The 22,864-nt window shown below is 38.8% G+C and overlaps 1 protein-coding gene and 1 long non-coding RNA gene across 2 annotated transcripts in view; one reads left to right on the top strand and one right to left on the bottom strand.

The window, feature by feature from the left end:
- LOC114285351 (uncharacterized) overlaps window positions 1–15,429 on the top strand; it is a 32,686-nt gene extending 17,257 nt beyond the window's left edge. The window contains exon 2 of the long non-coding RNA XR_003637228.2: window positions 14,306–15,429. This is a non-coding gene — a long non-coding RNA (uncharacterized LOC114285351). The remainder of the gene's footprint in view (window positions 1–14,305) is intronic.
- Window positions 15,430–16,747: 1,318 nt separating this feature from the next.
- LOC145791091 (E3 ubiquitin-protein ligase CHIP-like) lies at window positions 16,748–22,852 on the bottom strand. The gene is made up of 5 exons (XM_082870958.1): window positions 22,849–22,852; window positions 19,398–19,627; window positions 19,113–19,180; window positions 18,915–18,978; window positions 16,748–17,067 (listed from the first exon to the last, which is right to left on the bottom strand). The coding sequence occupies exons 1-5, from the start codon at window positions 22,850–22,852 to the stop codon at window positions 16,996–16,998; spliced, it is 438 nt and encodes a 145-aa protein (XP_082727084.1). The 3' UTR covers window positions 16,748–16,995.
- Window positions 22,853–22,864: the final 12 nt, after the last annotated feature.

The raw sequence follows: 22,864 nt of genomic DNA on the forward strand, positions 1-22,864 counted from the left end.
TGTTTTCCTCCCTGCCAATTTGTTCTATCCTTACTACATCAAACTTCTTGATCTCTGTTCTGACCAGCTCTTGGTACTTGGCCATTCTGTCATCCTTTGCTTCATATTCGCCAGAAATTTGGTTTACTACCAGTAGAGAGTCACTGTACACCATTAGTTCGGTGGCCTTCATGTAGTAAGCTGACTTGAGCCCTGCGAGAAGCGCCTCATACTCCGCTTCATTGTTGGATGCTGGGAAGCCAAGGTTGATTGCTTGCTCTACAACCAGGCCGTCTGGAGAGATGAGGACTATGCCAAGTCCTGCACCATGCCGGTTGGATGCTCCATCCACAAAGAGTTTCCACATCTCTCCAACGAATAACTTCCAGCAAGTGGAGGGGTCAGATGATGTCGTGGGGTCAAGAATGGTGTTTTCTTCAAGGTCCATGCCTGTTGTCTGTTCCTCGCCATCTGGTTGGGCTGTTGATGAGTTTTGGTTTGCTTCTTCCTTGCTGTCTTTAGTCTGGTCTGCTTTGGAGTCTGACTGAGTGCTAACTGCTAGGGGGTGCGCTATTCCGGCGTCAACTTCCTTCCCTAGTTCGGTCGTGTCAGTTAAGTCGACTGGGCAGATATGATGACTACCCGGAGTGAATTCTGCGACGAAGTCTGCCAAAGACTGGGCCTTTACTGCAGTTCTGGGTTGGAACTTGATGTCGAATTGCCCCAACTCCACTGCCCATTTTAAGATTCGCCCAGAAAAGTTCGCCCTCTCAAACAAAGCTTTTAGTGGAAAAGCTGTGAGGACGACTATGGTGTGGGCATGAAAGTAGTGTGCCAATTTTCTAGATGCCATCATTAATGCTTATAGCGACCCCGGTCTCTTCCTTTTGGTTGTTGTATCCGGGCTTAGGTTCCTTGGGTTCTCTCAATGTATAATTGTGGTTGTCATCCTTTATTTTTCTCTTTTGAGTTATCGGATGTGTTGGGCAGGTTTGTTTTGTTTTGGTTGGGTTTTGAAACCAGGGGTTACTGTCCAGAATTTGGATTGGTCGCTCGAGCGAGAGTTTGGTCGCTCGAGCGAGGGTTGAGTTTTGTGTCTGGTGGCTCGAGCCAGGGTTTATTTGCTCGAGCGAGTGTTTGCGTCTAGTATAGACCTGTGAGCAGTGTTTCTTCGCTCGAGCGAGAGTTTCTTCGATCGAGCGAGCTTCTGGGTTGCAGACCTGAAGCATCGAGTTTTTGGCTCGAGCGAGCTTTTCTTCGCTCGAGCGAGGCTTTCCTGTGTCTGGTCGCTCGAGCGACCAAGTCTTCGCTCGAGCGAGACTGTCCAGTTTAAATAGGCAGCAGCGGGTTTTGATCAGTCTTTTCATCCTCTTCTAGTTTCCAAACCCTAGGTCCGACTTCTCTCTCTCTAAACTCATCTTCTTTCTAGGTTTTCATCTACTTCTAGTGTGAATCCATCCTGGGTCCTTTGTTAATAAGATAGAGGGCGGCTTGGGCTTCATTCTAATCTGAAAAATAGTGGATTTGGAGCACTTGGATTTTGGGTCATCTTCTCCATTTGTGTTCTTTGTTCGAGGTAGGGATTCTCCTTGTTTCTTTTCAATACTTCGTCTATAGATAGACATGTGGTAGTTTTTGTATTGCATAAAAATTGTATCATGTTGGACTTGTGAAAATCATGGGACTGAACCTTGGGTTGGTTATTGAATTTGGGTTTATTATCATTAGTTATGATTTGGGCTAATTGGGGTGTTAATTAGCATGTGGTTGTTGAAAGGAGAGGAAACCCTAAATTTTCTTATTCGATTTAATAGATTAATTGAGGGGTTTAGATCTTTGGGCAAATACTTAGGTATTTTGAGTCTTAATTGTGGTTATTGTTGTTTGTTGATGTTAATTAGGCCTTTTTGGTCAATATTGAGAAAGATGAAGGAAAGACCCTAATTTATTGTTTATGACTTAATGTGCATAATTAATTTGTAATGGCTTTGAAAAGAATGTAGTGAATTTAAATGAAGTATGGCTTTTGTCCATAGGAATGTTTTTTGTGAAAACAAAGGAAGTGGAATTCATTTTGTGAAATGGGAAAGGTATTTTGAAACAAGTATAAGAGAATTGTAATGTTGTATCTTGAGTGTTGAACACACTTGTGTGGGGTATAGCTTTAACTACCATGTTCATGTTTTTGCTGAGTTTTGTACTCTCATGTTAGTTGGGTCTGTTAATAGATGTATAATATGCATGCATCGGGATATTTTGGTCATCGGTGGAGGATGATAAGGTTGTGTTGAATTGTTGTGTATGTATTACACCATTGTTGATTGAACATCATATGTAATGAAATGCTGAACTACATTATATTTGTATACTGGTTGAGGAGAAGAGAGGGGTTGTACTCCAGTGTGTGCGAGAAGATAGGTGATGAACTCCACACACTTATGTGTTCGGCGCTTATAATCAGAGGTATCATACCCTTCCAGCTAGCGCCTGGAGAACTGACGCGCTGATAATCTAAGGTACCATACCCTTCCAGCTAGCGCCTGGTAAACTGGTAGATTGTGGTGAGAAGTGTATCTTTGGCACGCATATAGCTAGTAGTGCAGTGTTGTTTTGTTATTGTTTCAGTGTATCTGGAAACATTGTGGATTGTATTTGTTACAGTGTTGGAGGGATGAGTTGACTCATTGATTGATTTTTTGTATGTAGTTGAGTTGTTCTCTTTTTATAGAGGTGTGCATGAATAATTATGATATAATTGGAATTGCATTGAAATGCCAAATATGTTTTGAAAAGGCACATCTGTTGTATGTGTGGCAAATGGAAGAGTAATGGGCTTAGTGAATCTATGTTTATAAGTAGTTGTTAATGTTATAAAAGATTGGGAACGGGGGTTAATGAAAGGAAAAAGGAAGGAGAAATCGCTTATAGCGGTGAATTAAATGATTGTTTTCAAGAAAAGTTCATATATATATTCATATATATATTTTGTATAAACTGTCACATTATTATTCTAGTATGAGAATGGGTGTTCATGATCATAGCTATCTGTAATGTTATTATTGTTAAGGAGCATGTTGAGTTCCCTACTGGACTATATGTTCATCCCACGTTGTTGAATCTTTTTCAGGTGTTTAGCAGGGTGTACTACAAGTTTTGGATCTTCTTATTCGTTGGCCACGGGGCCTCAGTTATGTTGGCGGAATGCCATTGTTGTAAAGGGTTACACCCTTTTTCTTGTATTTTTAATGATGTAAGCCCAAGGGCAATTTATTAAGTTAGTTCATGTAATATTTACTTTGCATACGAATGAGAGTATTGTTAATCACTTCTACGGATTGAATGTATGAGTTTATTTCCGCATGTTATCTCTGAAATTGAATTAAGTTAAAGAATTTGGTAATGACTCCGAGTAATAAAAGGTGGGGCGTGACAACTTGGTATCAGAGCTGCCGGGTTTGAATACCTTGAGCTCGTGGGAAGTGGTTTTTACCACAGTGGGTTTACTACGTGTAGTGAGGACGTTGCATATAGATACCATGAGAATTAGGACTTATGTGTTGCATTTATGTGAGCATGGGATTCAGTCTCCTGGATAGTATTCATAGCCGGTGAACTTGCTTTGAGGTCCTTTTGGAAACACGCCTGATCAACGTGGTTTCTGATAGGAGTTCCTTGAGAGTTCCGGGATGAGTGGCTATCTTTGTGGACTTGATTCGATTATGTGTTTACATGTTTAGTTGATAATATGCAGTAGAGATGTAAATTTTATGACTAAGTGTGTCTTGTGACTTAACAGTAGTGGAGTGTGCCTCGGAGAAGGCTATAGTTTTTTTTGCGCTAAGTGTAATTTACTTTGTGCTTTATAGGATGTCTACACGAGGGAGTAGAGGACGGTTGAATAGTAGGAGTGTCGGTAGGGGCACATCAGTTCCTTTAGTACCCGTCGTTGCAGCATCGGCTGTCGGCGAGGATGTAGCACGTGAGATTGCGAGAGCAGTGCAAGATGCCCTAGTTCGCACTGAGGGCGGCAACGGGCATGCTCTCAAACTTACTAAGGAGTTTTTCCGTTCCGGCCCACCAGAGTTTGTGAGGGAGGCTAAACCGTTGGAGGCAGAGAGTTGGTTAGAACAGATTACCAAGACTCTTGATATGCTCAGAGTCGAAGATGAGGAGTTGAGGGTCTCTTTGGCGACTTTTCAGTTGAAGGGTGATGCGAGTTATTGGTGGAAGTATGCTAAAAATAATGTAGGTAGCACGTGGGTTGCTTTTACCGAGGCCTTTTGGGCCAAGTATTTCCCTCCTTCTGCTCGGGAAAGGTTGAGGGATCAGTTTTTGGAGTTGCGTCAGGATGATACTCCTGTGGCGCAGTTTGAGATGCGGTTTGCTAGCTTGTCGAGGTTTGCTCCAGAGTTGGTGGCAACAGAAGAGCGTCGTTGTTTTGAGTTTGAACGGCGGTTGTGTTTCGATATTCGGGAGAAGGTAGCTGGATCCTTTTTGAAGGATTATTATAATCTAGTCGAGGCAGTGGCCCATGTGGAGGCCATGGTTGCAAGTGATGATAGGGTTGAGGAGGAGATCATCTCGGTAAGTTCTACGGATCCTAAGCACTCTAGGCTCAGTAAGGGGTGGAGGCGGAAACATGCTCTGTCTGGGGCTGGTTCCTTTTCTTCACCAGGGGTTTCGGACCCTTCTGTTGGGGGTTTCGGGGAGGTTCAGGTTCCAGACCAGCCTCAGAGTAGAGGGTCTGGTGGTTGTTTTGTTTGCGGTCAGCTGAACCATGGTCGACGTTTTTGTCCTTTGCGCGTAAATTCTACGAGTGTTTCAAAACCTAGTCAGACTCAGTCGTACCCGTCCGGTCGGGGGCGGTATCGGTACCAGAAACGGTCAGGCCAGGCTTCGGGAGCCTTGCGAGGGGCGACTTATTAGTTAGCCCTACAGTGTTACCCTGGAGAGGGACTTTTTGTATGATGGCCGATGGTGTATCATGTTTATTGATTTTGTTGTTGACTGGTGTACTGTTGGATGCTGAGGCACTATGTTTATGTATCGCATATGTATGCATAGTATTGTTTGTTTAATCCTCATGTATTGGGGAGTATGTATGGAATTTCGAACCCTCTAGTATTTATATTGAGAAGTTGTTGATGGGATCAATGATCCTAGTATTGTTGCTTGCTTGGTACTGTATATTGAGTTAGTCTTGTGACGGCCTGTGGGCCTTGTTCACTTTTGGAGTTTATTGGTTGAGAATGGGAATCTGTGAGTGGATGTGATTGATGAGATGGTTTAGAGAATTGCGTGGTATTGGCAAGGTTATGTGGGATTTGTGTCTCAAGTTAGAAGGAATGGTACTTGTATGTTGGTTCGTGTTTTGGGCCTTGCTATCCAGTGAGTCCGTGGTGACCCCATCGGTTGTGTAGGGGTAGTGTTTGTATTGTGATTGGTTATCAATTATTGGGTATGGTTTGAGTGGCACATCATTGTGTGGATTACTGAGTGTGGAGTTTATTGAGTTGATTAGTCAGCTCGTTGGTATCGGGTTTTGGGTTGACATTGGTCACCATGAGATTAGCCTCGTTTGTTGTAGACTTTGTGTGTTGATTAGGGGAAAACTGAAATTAATCATCCGGTTGAGTCATTGAATATGACAGTTATTATAATACAGCAATTATGTGTATTGAATTATCATTGTGAATGATTGGATTTTTTTTTTTTATATACATTATGTGTATGTATATTGTTTGGGAGGAGATAGGGGACGGACTCCGATGATACAACGCCAAAATGTGTATCTATTGAAAGATTGATATAGCTCATATGCTTATCTATTGTGAAGTGAAAAATGTTTTAAATGAGTTACTATTTCATTTAATTGTTTGGCCAGGTTCTGAGCCGGGTGTATGTTATTTAATTGGATAAGTAAAAGAGGCGGAATAGAATTGCAAAACCATGAATTTCTTATGCCTTATGTGTTGATAGTATTGTTGTAATTTCTATTAACTATCATTATAGAAATGTTATGTTCGGTGTTGGCTGTGGCATCACTGTGTGTGTGATGGTTGTTGATAATGTTATTTTGGAAAGAATAGGAAAACAAAACTTTTTTCTAGTGTTTGGGCCATCTAAGGGCGTTGTTGAGAAATTGATTTAATTCAAAGGTTTTGAGGAATTCCAAATGAATCTTTTGGCAAATAAACTGTGGAGGATTTTTGTGTTTGGACAACACCGTATTTGTGAAAAATATTTACAAAACAGTTGAGTTTTGCATGGAAAATGAAAGATTTATTTTGGAATGTGTACATTGAGAAATGTCTCTTGAACAAGAAAGTGTTTTCCTATAACTTGCTCAAAAGATTTGCTTTGGTCGTATGGTTGAGAATTATGTTGTTAAATAGTGACTTAGCTTGTTGTGCTAGTCAGTTGTTGGTCATTATTTGGGGAAAGGTTTGGGTTGTTGAGGTTTTCGTACCTAAGTGTTGTCGTTTGGAATGTTTCCCTTGGTTAGTCTTTTCTCTGGTAAGAGTGGATTAAAGGTGTGTTGTGAGATCAGTCGGCTTTGTGTTTTGGCGTACCTTAATTTCGGGGACGAAATTCTTTAAGGGGGGGAGGTTATAGCGACCCCGGTCTCTTCCTTTTGGTTGTTGTATCCGGGCTTAGGTTCCTTGGGTTCTCTCAATGTATAATTGTGGTTGTCATCCTTTATTTTTCTCTTTTGAGTTATCGGATGTGTTGGGCAGGTTTGTTTTGTTTTGGTTGGGTTTTGAAACCAGGGGTTACTGTCCAGAATTTGGATTGGTCGCTCGAGCGAGAGTTTGGTCGCTCGAGCGAGGGTTGAGTTTTGTGTCTGGTGGCTCGAGCCAGGGTTTATTCGCTCGAGCGAGTGTTTGCGTCTAGTATAGACCTGTGAGCAGTGTTTCTTCGCTCGAGCGAGAGTTTCTTCGATCGAGCGAGCTTCTGGGTTGCAGACCTGAAGCATCGAGTTTTTGGCTCGAGCGAGCTTTTCTTCGCTCGAGCGAGGCTTTCCTGTGTCTGGTCGCTCGAGCGACCAAGTCTTCGCTCGAGCGAGACTGTCCAGTTTAAATAGGCAGCAGCGGGTTTTGATCAGTCTTTTCATCCTCTTCTAGTTTCCAAACCCTAGGTCCGACTTCTCTCTCTCTAAACTCATCTTCTTTCTAGGTTTTCATCTACTTCTAGTGTGAATCCATCCTGGGTCCTTTGTTAATAAGATAGAGGGCGGCTTGGGCTTCATTCTAATCTGAAAAATAGTGGATTTGGAGCACTTGGATTTTGGGTCATCTTCTCCATTTGTGTTCTTTGTTCGAGGTAGGGATTCTCCTTGTTTCTTTTCAATACTTCGTCTATAGATAGACATGTGGTAGTTTTTGTATTGCATAAAAATTGTATCATGTTGGACTTGTGAAAATCATGGGACTGAACCTTGGGTTGGTTATTGAATTTGGGTTTATTATCATTAGTTATGATTTGGGCTAATTGGGGTGTTAATTAGCATGTGGTTGTTGAAAGGAGAGGAAACCCTAAATTTTCTTATTCGATTTAATAGATTAATTGAGGGGTTTAGATCTTTGGGCAAATACTTAGGTATTTTGAGTCTTAATTGTGGTTATTGTTGTTTGTTGATGTTAATTAGGCCTTTTTGGTCAATATTGAGAAAGATGAAGGAAAGACCCTAATTTATTGTTTATGACTTAATGTGCATAATTAATTTGTAATGGCTTTGAAAAGAATGTAGTGAATTTAAATGAAGTATGGCTTTTGTCCATAGGAATGTTTTTTGTGAAAACAAAGGAAGTGGAATTCATTTTGTGAAATGGGAAAGGTATTTTGAAACAAGTATAAGAGAATTGTAATGTTGTATCTTGAGTGTTGAACACACTTGTGTGGGGTATAGCTTTAACTACCATGTTCATGTTTTTGCTGAGTTTTGTACTCTCATGTTAGTTGGGTCTGTTAATAGATGTATAATATGCATGCATCGGGATATTTTGGTCATCGGTGGAGGATGATAAGGTTGTGTTGAATTGTTGTGTATGTATTACACCATTGTTGATTGAACATCATATGTAATGAAATGCTGAACTACATTATATTTGTATACTGGTTGAGGAGAAGAGAGGGGTTGTACTCCAGTGTGTGCGAGAAGATAGGTGATGAACTCCACACACTTATGTGTTCGGCGCTTATAATCAGAGGTATCATACCCTTCCAGCTAGCGCCTGGAGAACTGACGCGCTGATAATCTAAGGTACCATACCCTTCCAGCTAGCGCCTGGTAAACTGGTAGATTGTGGTGAGAAGTGTATCTTTGGCACGCATATAGCTAGTAGTGCAGTGTTGTTTTGTTATTGTTTCAGTGTATCTGGAAACATTGTGGATTGTATTTGTTACAGTGTTGGAGGGATGAGTTGACTCATTGATTGATTTTTTGTATGTAGTTGAGTTGTTCTCTTTTTATAGAGGTGTGCATGAATAATTATGATATAATTGGAATTGCATTGAAATGCCAAATATGTTTTGAAAAGGCACATCTGTTGTATGTGTGGCAAATGGAAGAGTAATGGGCTTAGTGAATCTATGTTTATAAGTAGTTGTTAATGTTATAAAAGATTGGGAACGGGGGTTAATGAAAGGAAAAAGGAAGGAGAAATCGCTTATAGCGGTGAATTAAATGATTGTTTTCAAGAAAAGTTCATATATATATTCATATATATATTTTGTATAAACTGTCACATTATTATTCTAGTATGAGAATGGGTGTTCATGATCATAGCTATCTGTAATGTTATTATTGTTAAGGAGCATGTTGAGTTCCCTACTGGACTATATGTTCATCTCACGTTGTTGAATCTTTTTCAGGTGTTTAGCAGGGTGTACTACAAGTTTTGGATCTTCTTATTCGTTGGCCACGGGGCCTCAGTTATGTTGGCGGAATGCCATTGTTGTAAAGGGTTACACCCTTCTTCTTGTATTTTTAATGATGTAAGCCCAAGGGCAATTTATTAAGTTAGTTCATGTAATATTTACTTTGCATACGAATGAGAGTATTGTTAATCACTTCTACGGATTGAATGTATGAGTTTATTTCCGCATGTTATCTCTGAAATTGAATTAAGTTAAAGAATTTGGTAATGACTCCGAGTAATAAAAGGTGGGGCGTGACAATGCTAATGCTAGTTTTTCCAAGGGCAAGTACCTTGTTTCGGCTCCCAACAATGTTTTGCTGACATAAAAGATGGGCAAGTGTTGTATTCCTTCCGCATGAACCAACACTGCGCTAACTGCGTATTGAGAGACTGCCAGGTACAAAAAGAGTTCTTCACCAGGTACTGGAGTAACAAGCAGTGGTGGGGAAGACATGTACTCCTTCAAGGTTTCCAGAGCTTGGTCACATTCTTCATCCCACTCAAACTTGGCTTTTAAAGCTTGGAAGAATGGTCGTAGTCTGTCTGATGACCTGCTTATGAACCGGTTGAGCGCAGCCGCCATACCAGTGAGGTGCTGCACTTCTTTGACTGAGTTTGGTCTCTCCAACTCCTGGATTGCTTTAATCTGAGAGGGGTCTGCTTCTATACCCCGGTTGGTCACAAGGAAGCCCAAGAATTTGCCAGATCCAACTCCGAATGCGCATTTGGACGCATTGAGGCGCAACTTGTGTTTCTTCAAGATTTGGAACATCTCGCCTAGGTCTTTAAGATGGTCATTCTCATCCTTGCTTTTGACCACCATGTCGTCGATGTAAGCCTCCATTGTTCTGCCTAACAATGGTTCAAACATCTTGGTGACCATCCGTTGGAATGTCGCCCCTGCGTTCTTTAGGCCAAAGGGCATAACCTTGTAGCAATATAATCCCCTTGGTGTTGTGAAGGATGTGACCTCCCGGTCTGGTTCATGCATGGCGATCTAGTGGTAGCCTCTGTATGCATCCAGAAAGCTAAGTCGATTATGCCCTGCCGTTAGGTCCACCAGTTGATCTATCCTTGGTAGAGGAAAGCTATCTTTTGGGCACGCCTTGTTGACTATTTTGTAGTCGACGCAGACACGCCATTTACCATTCTTTTTTGGCACTATGACTGTGTTGGAGATCCATCTTGGATAGTGCACTTCTCTTATTGCTCCTGCCTCCAGCAGGTTGCCTACCTCTTCTGCCACTATTTCGGCGTGGTGGAGTGTCGATCTGCGTGTGCGTTGAATGACTGGTCTGGCGGATGGGTGGACATTGAGTTGGTGACTGATGAAGTTTGGATCAATACCTGGCATGTTGTAGGGCGTCCAGGCAAACACTTCGATGTTAGAGGTCAAGAATTCCAAGACCTCTAATCTCTCAGTGCTGGACAACGATGAGCCAAGTAAGAAGAACTTATCCGGGTTCTTCTCATCTATTTTTACCTCCACCAAGTCCTCCACCGCTTTCTGATCAGCCTCTTTACCGACGTCCGCGAATAGTTCATTACTTTCTGGTTCTTCCACCGAATGAACATATCCTTTGGCAACGCGGCTGCCATTCACCGTGGCGAAACATTGTTTTGACATGATCTGATCTCCATAGACTTCTTCAATTATACCGGCGTCGTTGGGGAACCGCATTACCTGATGGTATGATGACGCTACCGAACGCATGGCATGCAGCCATGTTCTGCCCAAGATGATGTTGTAAGTGGAGGGGACCTTCAATACCCAGAACTCCACTTGTTTTGTTACGCTTCCTACTCTGACCGGAAAAATTATTTTGCCGACGGGCCATTCTGGCATGGAGTTGAATCCAATTAGGGGAGAAACTGCAGGCGCCAAGTCTTTGTCTTGCAGCTTCAACTGTTTGAATGTTTCGTAGTACATGATCCCACATGAACTACCCTGGTCAATCAGAATCCGCTTGACGTCAAAATCCTTGACTCGGAGAGTGACCACCAGAGCATCATTGTGAGGATAGTATATTCGATCCAAGTCCTTATCCAAAAAGGGCATAACATTTGTTGCCTCTGTCTTCCCCTTTTTGATGACAGGTTGGGCACTTAACACTTCCCTAAAGTGCTCAGCCTTCTTGATTGATCCCCTGAGCTCGCATACATGCTCAGGTTCAAAGACTCCATGTATTACATTGATGATGCCTTGTGGTGGGGCGTCGATCGGCATCCCATTGGGGTTATTATGATCCTGGAGGGCTGGCTGTGTCCCTCCTTCAATATATTTGTCCAAGTGGCCTGCTGCCACCAGTTCTTCCAAGTGTTGTCATAGTGGCGTGCAATTCTCAGTTCGGTGCCCCTTTTCTTTGTGGAAGGTGCACCGTGATCTGTCGTCATAGTCTTTCTGAGCTTCTCCCAGCTTGGCTGGCCACTTGACAAAAGGCTCATCTCTTATTTCGCTCAGGATCCGATATATTGGTTTTTTGAACACCGTAGTTATGGCGGTGCGGATTCTTAACCATCTCTTGTCTGGGTCCTCTCCACTATCTCGTTTGCCACGTCCGTTCTTGTTACTTCGGTCTACCGTGTTGACCTTCGCTGAGGTTTTCTTTTCTGGTACTGCGGTCGCACTTGATTTTGCTTTGGCACGTGCGCCATCCTCTTCTACCCTGATGTGCTGATGCACTCTCTCCATTAGGGCTTCCATGGTAAGGGGTGGCGTCATGGTGATAGAGTCCCTTAGTCTGTTTTCGACTGGAAGGCCTCTTTTATACTGCGCAATGGCTAGATTGGTGGGGCAGTCTCCAATCTGGTTGAATGTCTCCCAGTAGCGACTGTTGTAAGATCTGAGGGTCTCTTTTTCACCCATGTCGATAGAGAGCAACTGGTCTATTTCCACCGATGTTTTAGTGTTTGTTCGGAACCTTGTTACGAACGCTTCTGCCAATTGAGCCCAAGAGGCTATGCCGCCCTCTGGGAGTTTTTCGAACCAAGTCAAGCCTAGGTCGCCAAGGCTTAACGGGAAGAGTATACACATTAAGGCCTCGTTTCGCCTGTACACAGCCATGACTTGGCGAAAGTGGCTCAAGTGTGAATACGGGTCCGTCTTCCCTTCATATGTAGTGAATTTCGGCTGAAGGAAGCCTGATGGTAGGGGCGCGTTTTCAATTGCTGGAACAAACGGCGAAGTCTGTAGTCTTGCTAAGGCTTTGTTCGTTGGTTCATACGCTGGGCGCGGTATTGGCATTCCAATCTCGACGCTTCCATGCGTCCGAGGAGCCAACCGTTGTAAGGCAGAGACTCTGTGTGGATCGCGCGCCCTGGCATCCTCCTTGCATCGTGCTTTTTCTTCGAGCATGGTTCGTAAGTCGGATGACCTGGGCAGCTCTGTCTGTCTAGATCTGGTTTGGTGTGAGTGCGAAGGCCAATATGTGCTTCCTTCAGTGTATGATCTTTCGGATCTCGTCCTCTCAGACCTGGAGTGACGAGTTCTGGAAGATAAGGAATGAGTGTCGCCTGTCCTGAGGCTTCTGCTCTCTCCTTGGGAGGGTGTAGTATTCCTACTACGATTTTCTGAGTGGCGAGGGGGCGTCTTGTGTTTGTGCCCCTCTCCTGTCGCCACTTCTTTTTTCTTCATCTGGCGTTTCAAAGCCTCCATGTCCGCCGCCATCTTTCTTATCAATTCATCTTGTTCCTTCACGCGGTCTTCCAGAGCTTGAGGATCAATCCTCCTCCTTTGTCTGTCAGGACTTTGTGAATGAGAGTGGCGGGGGCTGTTAGTTCGTCTTCCCCTTCCATCCCTCCTGGAGCTATGTCGTTGGGGTTCCAAGTCCGCCATGGGAGGGACAGAGGGTAATCCTTCACGCCTTGCGCCCCCATCTGGAGTTAGCCCGTCGACGGCGGACTGCGGTAATTCCTCAATGTGTGCCATTGATTGAGAAAATGAGAAGCTTAATCAAGAGGTTTTTGTTCTTGTCTGTTCTTCCCACAGACGGCGCCAATTGTACGGGGAAGAAATAATTCTCCTCGTATAATCCTGTTGACTATGTCCTCGCTTCTTCGTACGACGTCACTTTGTCACCTGAAAACACAAACGTGAGCTAGCCGGCAGGTGTGTGCCGGAAACCTCTCCGATGCCTAAGTCAGAAAACTTGACAAATAGACAAAGCTCAATGTATTCAAGAAACAAAATTGCAAGTTGTGTGCTGTCACCTCCTCCAAGGTGATGTTTGTGAGCTTTTATAGGTTTTGAGTGACCCAATCCTAGTAGGACTTTTTATTTCTCCATGCAGAGTCCTCCTAGGATTCACACTCCTAAAGGATAATGCTTATCCTTTTACACCCCCCCCACTGCTTAAACCAAGTGGGATGATTTTCATCATGGCCGAACTTCCATACAACCGAAATAAACCTGGATATGCCGAGCCACAGATTAAACCGGACTATCATTGGTTCGGTTCTCCCTTCATTCTTCCTTACCTCGGTTCTCTCCTGTTCAACCCATAGTACGTTCAAACCGAACCCACGATTCTGGACCGGTATAACTCCAAACTGTTTCCGGACCGAAGTACTTTATAACTCGTAAGCCGAAGTAACTTCTTCTTCTTTCGACCGGAGTAACTTTGTCCCTATTAGGCCGAAGTAATATTACAGTCTCTTTTACACAGTCCTTCGTACTTTGGGCCACAAAATCCATCTCATGGCTTGGCCCAATTTTCACCAAAAATTACCCTCTCATATATTAATAATCATGCTAGGGCGAGCAGGAAGAAACATTTCCAAATCCAACCCATCTAAGAAAAACTTTAAAAAATAATTCTGATCCAATTTAATGAGTTTAAATATCAATCTTAAGACTTTAAAAGAAGTATTAAAATTGACAAACACTTATGGAGAAATTATTTAATACTCTGACAACAAATTTAGTTTGTTTGGTTTGAATTTTCAGGATTCACTTTTTAGAAAATTGAAATTTTTTATTTTTCATATTTTTTTTTTGTTTTCACTAAATTTTTTTTTAATATTCTAAGAAATTTTTTAAATTTTTTAGATACACCTAACATAAATATACTTAAAAAGTATAATAATTGTAAAAATATCTTTAAAAAATTTACTAATTACCAAAAATATAAATAAAAAAAATACAAAAATTCAGTACAGTTTTTGTATTCTTATGTATTTTGTTAGACATATTTGATTTTGATAATTTGTTTTTGTTTTGATTATGTTTTTGATTATTTGAAAGAATTTTGATTGACATATCTCAAATTATTCATATTAATCAATCCTATCAATAATGTTATTTTTGAAGATCAAAATGAAATTCAACCTTGCCTGATATAAGTTCCTTAAATCATCTTAGATTAATTGATTATTTGATGCTCTAATTTTGTTTTTTGTTTTTTTAGTTCAAAATGAAGCTTAAACATATGATAAATCAGCCCAAAAATAACAACAAATCAACCCAAAAACGACAGCAAAATAGCCCAAAGCAGCAACGTAACAGCAGCAGCTCAAAGCTACAGCAAAAGGAGAGCGGCCAACTGAGGGGGCGGTCGATCGTCGGTTGACCGATCGGATGACTAGGCGATTAACTGGTCAGGCCAATTTTCAGTAAACTTTTGCTTCTCTGCAGAGACATCCGGGTGGACATTTGAGAGGACATTGGGCGGATGACCGGTGGGTAATTTTAGCTCTGCTTCGCTTCTGTTGTCAAACCAGCAGTATACTCGGCAACCGCGGCAGTCATCCTTAATGACCGGGACTTGATCGGACATCCGGGAGGACGTCCGAGCGGACGACCACCAAGAACAAAACTTCATCTGGGTGGACGACCACTCTGTATTGTAACGGCTCTTTTTCAAATGTTCTTGTCATTAATCAGGCCCATCTTTCAACATCTAATCATGAATGGGAAATGCAAGTTTGAGTAGAGTAGAGTAGATTTAACCATCTCACTCAATCTTCTCAACATAAGCAATAGACAATGGTCGATGAATTTCTCCTTAATAAATAGAAGTGCTCCTGCTGAAGAATGACAGCAACAACACAAGTAAGAAAATATTTCTGATCTTTCATCAATCTCATTCTCTCTGATCATTTGAGAAATTCTTTATCTGGTTTTCATTTTTCTCTCAGAAATTATACATTGAGTCTTATAGCTTTGAGCTCATTTACTTGTAAGAGGTTTACTGATACACATACAGAGCTTTAACATTTTATATCCATCTTTAAGAAATTATCCTTGTAGCTTTCTTTGAAAACAAAAGCACCTTCATTAAATCTTGTAAGAGTGTGGTATATTCAGTGTTCTTGATTCCTTGAGAGTGATTGAGAATTACCTAAAAAGTGCAGGGTTTAGGACTTGGAAAGTCTATGTAAAATCTGTAGAGGTTTGCTCCATTTTGTAAAGAGGTTGCTAGTACTCTTGTAAAGCTAGAAGATAGTGAAAATCTCAAGTGAAACTTGAGGAGTGGATATAGGCTTGGTTGAAACTGAATCACTATAAATCTGTTTGTTTTTTCTTCCCTAATCTCTTTACTTAACTGATATAACTATTTATTGTGATTAGCTGCTTACGCTGTTAAAGTTGTTCATTGTGATTAATCATTAATTGCTATTAATCAATTTATTCTCAGTTAATCATTTGTCGTACTAGTTATTTTTACCGGGGTATTATTAATTTTTATTTATAGAAATCCAATTCACCCTCTCTTGGATTGCCTTTTGGGTAATATATTTATTAATTTTTTAAAATATTTGTTTACAAATATAATTAGTGTTTAAATACATCTAAGTAAGGTGCATTTAAAAAATAAAAAAAAAATACTTAAAATTTTAGAAATATTCACTAAAAATAAAGAAACACAAAAAAATAAAAAATTTAAATTTAAAAAAATTAAAATCAAGCACACTAAATAATATTTTAAAATAATAATGATTTGTCTAAATTGTAGGACCTACTAATTTTATATTAAAATTTTAAAAGACAATTAATTAAATGTCAATGTTCAATAATTTATCTACTATGTTTTTGGATAGTGTCACTGTAGAAAATTGCGACACCATATAATTTATTATTATCATCATTATTTGTTCTATTCTCTCTATTTTTTTCTCAATTTTTCTCTTTCATCAATGTTACCTAGTATCACCCAATATCATAGCAACTTACGAAACATGAATTTTTCTTTCGTTTTGTAAACATATTTGTGTATTAATTTTTTCACTACAAAAAAATTGACTTTTAGCGACGGTAAAATACCGTCGCTAATACTCCTAATGCTGTCGCTAATACTTTTTGCGACGGCAAAATAACTTTTTGCGACGGCAAGAGGGGGGTCGCAACTGCAGGGGTTGCAAAAGAGTTTTTGCGACGGTAAGTGCCGTCGCTAATGTTTTGCGACGGCATTTTTACCTTTTTGCGACGGCACCATGTAGTCGCTAATAACGTTTAAAATTTCTAAACTTTTTTGCGACGGCCATATTTTACCGTCGCTAAAAATGTTATTTGAGACGGCAATAAATACCGTCGCTAATAGTCTTTTTCTTTAAAAAAAAACACTTTTTTTGCGACGGTGTGGTGCCGTCGCAAAAAGTATAAAAAATATGAAATTTTTTATTTTTGCGACAGTGTAATACCGTCGCAAAAAATATTAAAAAATAATAAAATTTTTATTTTAAATAATAAAATTTCTATTTTTTGCGACAGTATAATGTCGTCGCAAAAAGTAAAACCTATAACAAAATTAATAAAAATATTAAAAATTTCTATTTTTTCCGACGGTGGTGCCGTCTCTCACTCTCTAAGAGCTGATTATTTACATTCCATTCACAAAAACATCATAACAGAAAATAAAAATAAAAATAAAAATTGATCAAACCATCAAATTCAATATTTTACAAAGAATAATTAAACTGTACATGTTCATAAAAGCATATTTAAATTATAAAATTCACCCAAATCCTAAAAAAAATAAAATAATAAAATAAAATCTAAAATTCACCAATCAGCACATTGGATATTTAAATGCTCTTACAAAAAATAAAAAAATAAAAAATTTCCAACAAGATCTCAATTTTGAGCCTATTTCAAAAATCAAGCTACAAATTCCTTACTTCTAGAATCAGATCTTCCCCTCGGCAAAATTTTCTGTGACATCACTATCTCCTGAACATCACAAAGAACAAACCAAAGTTAACACCAATATTTCACTATCACATCATCATCAATTATTATCATTCAATTATAGATTAAGGTATACTTAGTTTCATGTATCATTCAGCTCCAAGGCACTAAACTAACAATGTGATCTCATCAAATATATGCTATATGTTGTAAATTCATGCATGAGCAACGATTATATAAATTTTGCACATGAAAGGAAAAATAATAATACAATCACCTAGGTTTGCCTAGGGTCTTGGGTGCTCTACTGAATTTTCTACAATATCCCCCACCAACATTGGGGCATTGCACTCCAGCAAAATCCGTAGGTAAGGCTACACATACACCTAGACCCGATCCATACCACAGAGCATCATTGACGATCCTTGCATAAAGAAAGATTTAATACCTTGCACATTGCCTATTAGTCTGTTGGTGTAGAGAGATAGAGCACATTGGGGCTTTGAAGTCTCACTAAATAGTTAAAATCCACAAGAACTACAAATCAAGGTAACAAATCATAAATTACAGCTAAGATGTCACATTGTAAAATATGTTCAAATCTAATTCGTGAACTGATAAAAGTTTCGAAGGAAACCACCTGATTGAAGAGATTGCCAAATTTTATATTTCTAGCGGTGACAATAAAATGGGGTTTTGTCATTACAGCGGGTGTGATTTATGGGAGAAATGAGAAATGATAAACAAGCATGAATAAAGCTAAGCTGCACAAAAAAATAGTAGTAAAAAATGGTACAAAGCTATCCACAAGAAGTCATAGACAAACAACCTCCACCCCTTATTTTCTAAATCTAATTGAAATTTAGTTATGGTAACATTTCTCAAGAATCTGTCTTATGTAAATTATACAATATGGTTCCTGTAGGTTAAGCACCTTTTCAAATGAAATATAGAACAAGAACAGTAAGTGAGTTTACACAAAAACTTTTGTGAAGGTTGAAGAATTAGTTCTTTCCTCCCCAAGGAACTTTTGAAAAGCATGTCACTGGGGAACAATCCTTTGATAATTTGGACTGATGATTACCGTGAGTTATGGCGCAGCATTATAGCCTTTGAGACATAGCTATCTATAATGGCAAGCTGGTCATCAAACTTGACTGCCAATGACAATCGACCCTTGCAACATGTAATGCAATCTGAATTTTATTATGTTATCTATTATAATTAGGTGCTTTTGTACTCCTTCCTCTATTTTTTAAATTTTACAGTCCATAAATTCATTATATTTGCACCAAAAGATTAAATCTCAGTAGCATCATCAACTAACAAAAAGCATAATTTAAAACCATGAATAAACAATGTAAAACGAGACACATGTGTTTCATAAAGGTGCCATAAAAAAACATTTCTGAGTTTACAAGTCTAAAACAATCTCAATACATATCACTATGATGTCCACTAAAAAATCCATCATATATATACATATATGTAAGTGTGTTTTGAACTGTATTAAGCTTTCGATTTCTTTTTTTTTTTTTTTTTTTGGAAGGGGGAAAGGATGTCCACCTAGAACAAAAGCTTGTGTGTGATGTTTTGTATAATTATGTGGCAAGTTATTCTACTTGCCTAACAAAAGCAAAGCAGCCTTTTGACAAATTGCCCAATTGTGGCCCTTTAAGGCCTAAGAAAAGGACCCTTCCTAGCTACTCATCTAATATCCAAGTATAAACTCCAAGTTATTACCAAGCGCGTTTGTTAAATATTCTCATTTGGTAAGATATTGTTTGTTTGCACAAATAAAGGACAGAAAAATACCAACAACTCTAAAACCAATGACCACAATAATGCAATGGAACAAGTGAGATTAGGGTGAATTCAGTACCCCTAACCTTGACAGAATTGTTATCAAGCTGAATGGCTCTTCTACAATCCTCCTCAACTTTTGTCCAATCACTACCAAAAAAAAAAAAACACCCAAATCGTAAAGCAAAAAAACAATGAATAGGATTATGAATAACACAAACAAAAGTTAATGATTAAAGTGGTAAAAAAATGAATTTGCAAGGAGGGTTTGTGTTCGTACATACTTGCGCTTGCGATGACATAAAGCGCGATTGGTCCAATATACAGGAACATTAGGGCACAAAGTAATTGCCTACAAAAATCAAATAAACTAAACAAAAATGAGAAATTTATGCAACACAAAGAACAAACCATAGACCAATAAAACTAAAAATTTTAAAAAATAAATAAATAAATAAAATCATCAATTTTTTTTTTTTTTTTAAAGATTGAATTTACAAATTGATATACATAGAGAAATAGGGTTGATAAAATAGAAAGATGAGATAGATGGATAGAGAAAAAGAGACCTCGGTGTAGGCATCAATGGCGGCGCCGAATCGATCTTTCTTGAAGTAGGTATTTCCATCTTGCCTGAGTTGTTCTGCTTGTTTCGACGCCGTAGCTACGGCAACACAAAGAACAAACCAAAGATGAGATGAGCAACGAGAGAGTAAGAGAGTGATCGGTGCAGAGATGAACGAGATCGGTGCAGAGATAAATGAGAGGGTGAGAGACACACAGAGAGAGAGAGAGGCGACTGAGAGAGTGATGGGTGCAGATATAAACGAGAGGGTGAGAGAGAGAGAGGCGACTGAGAGAGTGATGTGAGGGAGACGATTAGATTTAGGGTTTTATTTGGTTCTAAAGAGATTGGGGATTTTGGGGGCGCGGGAGTGGAAAAAATGAGGGTAACCGAGCGGGAGGGATGAAAAAAAAATAAAATAAAATAAAAAAAATAATTCATTATAAATAAATATTTAAATAATAAAAATAAATAAATAATAATTTTTATTTTTTTTCCGTTATTAAAGTTGATTTGTTTCATATATATTTTAATGAAAAATATTTTCACTAAAATAAAAGTTAATTTTCTGTAGTCAATGAAAAATATTTTTCTGCGGTCTATTTTTTTTTATTATTAAAAATCATGAACTAATTTTTTGTAGTAGAGGAAAAGGAGCGGCAGCAGTAGTGAAGGTGGTGGATAAGAGATGATGGTGGTGGCGGCGGTGATGGTGATGGCGAAACAGATTAGTGGTGAAGTTGTGGTAGTGGTAGTGTAAATGGAGTGGCAGGGGTGAAAGAGAAGTAGTGGTAGTGGTGGTAGTGGAGTGGTGGCGATAGTAGTAGTAATGGTAGTCGTAGAGGTGAAGTGGCTACAGTAGAAGTAATGGTGGTGGTGGAATGGTGTTTGCAGTAGTGGTGAAGGTGATAGAGAAGATGGGTGGTGAGAGAGAGAAATGAGTGAGAGACAGATAGAGAAGAGAGAGAAAGACAGAGTGATGAGCGAGAGAGAGAGAAAGAGATATAGAGAGAGATAGAGAGGCAGAGAGAGAAATCAATAGAGAGAGACATATAGAAAAATAGTGATAAACAAGAGATGAGAGAGACATATAGAAAGAAAGCGAAAAGAGATGAACGATAAAGATAATAGAAAAATAGAGAGATAGAGAGAAAAGAGATGAGCGAGAGAGACAGAGAGAGAAAAGAGATGAGAGAGATAGAGAGAAGAGAGATGAGCGAGGGAGACATAGAGAGAAGGCAAATGAGAGAGATAGAGAGAAGAAAGATGAACGAAAGACACACAGACAAACAGACAAACAAATAGATAGACAAACAGACAGAAAAATAAGAGTGATGAGTGAAAGAGAGAAAGAGAAGAGTGGTGGTAGTTGAATGGCATTTGCAGTAGTGGTAAATGTGGTAGAGAAGATGGGTAGTGAGAGAGAAAGATGAGTGAGAGACGAATAGAGAAAAGAGATAGAGAGACAGAGTGATGAGCGAGAAAGAGACAAAGTGGTCGCTAAAAGTGTATTTTCTTGTAGTGGATCGATAAATCGATAGGGAGCTCAATAAATAAAGAAGACAGATAATTCAAAACTCTGTTCAAAACTTAATTCAAATCAATTTTTTAAATATTTTAAATATTTAAATATTTTAAAAATATTTTAATTTCGTGAGAGACAGATAAAGAAGAGAGATAGAGAGAGAGAGACACAGAGATAGAGTGATGAGCGAGAGAGAGATAGACAAAGTGGTTGCCAAAAGTGTATTTTCTTGTAGTGGATCGATAAATCGAGAAGGAGCTCGATAAATAGAGAAGATATGAGTAAGAGAGTGAGCAAGTCGAACATAGTGAGGGAGAAATAGACAAATAGACAAGTAGACACACAGAGAGAAAAGAGTAATGAGTGAGAGAGAGACAGGGAGAGAGAGATAGACAGAAAAAGAGATAGAGAGAGAAAAAAAGAGAGAGATAGAAAGATAGAAAAAGAGAGAGAAACAAGAGATGAGCGAGAGATAGACAAAAAAAGAGAGAAATAGAGCGAAAAGAGATGAGCGAGAGAGAGACACAGAAAAATAGAGAGACAAAAGGAGAAGAGAAATGAGCGAGAGAGATAGAGAGAGATAGAAAGATAAGAGAGAGAGAAAAAAAAAGAAATAAGAGAGATAGAGATAAGAGAGATGAGCGAGAGAGACAGAGAGAGAAAACAGATGAGAGAGATAGAGAGAAGAGAGATAGGCGAGAGACACAGAGAGAAAATGAGAGAGAGAGAGACACAGGCAGACATAGAAAGAGAGAGAGATAGAGATAGAGAGAAATGAATGAAAAGAGATAAAGAGAGGAGAGAGAGATAGAGACAGAGAGACAGGAAAATGAAAAAATGAATGAAAAGAGAAATGTTATATCAAAAGAGTAAGACGACATTGTTTTTTTTTAATTTTTTTTGCGACAGAAAAATACCGTTGAATTTATTCAAATCATTTTGTGACTGTATATATATGAAGCTATCTCAAAACCACAATCACCAAAATCTTTTAAAAATTCACTAAATACCAAAAATACAAAAAAAAAAAATCATAATTCAATACATTTTTTTTTTGTATTTTTATGTATTTATTAATTTTTAAAAATATTTTTTCATATATTTTTTATTTTTTAGATACATCTAAGTAAGGTACATCTAAAAAATATATTTAAAATTTTAAAAATATTCACTAAAAAAAAAACCCGAAAGCCACTTTTTTGTGACGGCAGAAAATGCCGTCTCAAAAAAGCAGAGTATTTGCGACGGCACCATTTGCCGTCTCAAAAAAGCAGAGCATTTGCGACGGCACCATTTGCCGTCTCAAAAAAGCAGAGCATTTGCGACGGCACCATTTGCCGTCTCAAAAAAGCAGAGCATTTCCGACGGCACCATTTGCCGTCGCAAATACTCTCATTTTTTGAGACGGCAAATGGTGCCGTCGCAAATGCTCTGCTTTTTTGAGACGGCAAATGGTGCCGTCGCAAATACTCTGCTTTTTTGAGACGGCATTTTCTGCCGTCACAAAAAGTGACTTTTTGAGACGGCAAGTGTGCCGTCGCAAATAGTTCCGTCTCATATACCCAGTTTTCTTGTAGTGTTTTAAAAAGAAAAATAAGCATAATAACATTTCATATTTATAATAAAAAAAAATTGACTTATAAAAATTACCAAATGATACCTCATAAAACTTTTAAAAATAAATATAAAAGTAAGAAAAATATTTAATCACGTTACAATAAATTAAAATTAGATGATGGGAAATGAAAGATAAAAAAATATTTGAGAATAATAAACTATTTAAATTTGTCATTCTTGCATCTAATTAAAATAGAATTTTACTTGAAGAAATAAATTATTTGAAAATAATAAAATGCTTAAATAATTTGTTATTTATTACATCTAAAATCTATATCTTCATCTTTGTCTCTGTAACGCCCTCAAAATAAACCCATAATTCATACATT

The sequence above is a fragment of the Camellia sinensis genome, chromosome 1 (genome assembly GCF_055761805.1).
Source record: "Camellia sinensis isolate YWXY chromosome 1, ASM5576180v1, whole genome shotgun sequence".
In the NCBI taxonomy this organism is placed as follows: Eukaryota; Viridiplantae; Streptophyta; class Magnoliopsida; order Ericales; family Theaceae; genus Camellia; species Camellia sinensis.

Bases quoted from the DNA above. Each gene is read 5' to 3' on its own strand.
- LOC145791091 (XM_082870958.1), bottom strand. The intron at 18,979-19,112 runs GTATGTACGAAC...TTTTTTTGGTAG, and splicing joins TTATGTCATCGCAAGCGCAA to TGATTGGACAAAAGTTGAGG. The intron at 17,068-18,914 runs GTTAGGGGTACT...TGTGATGTTCAG, and splicing joins TTGATAACAATTCTGTCAAG to GAGATAGTGATGTCACAGAA.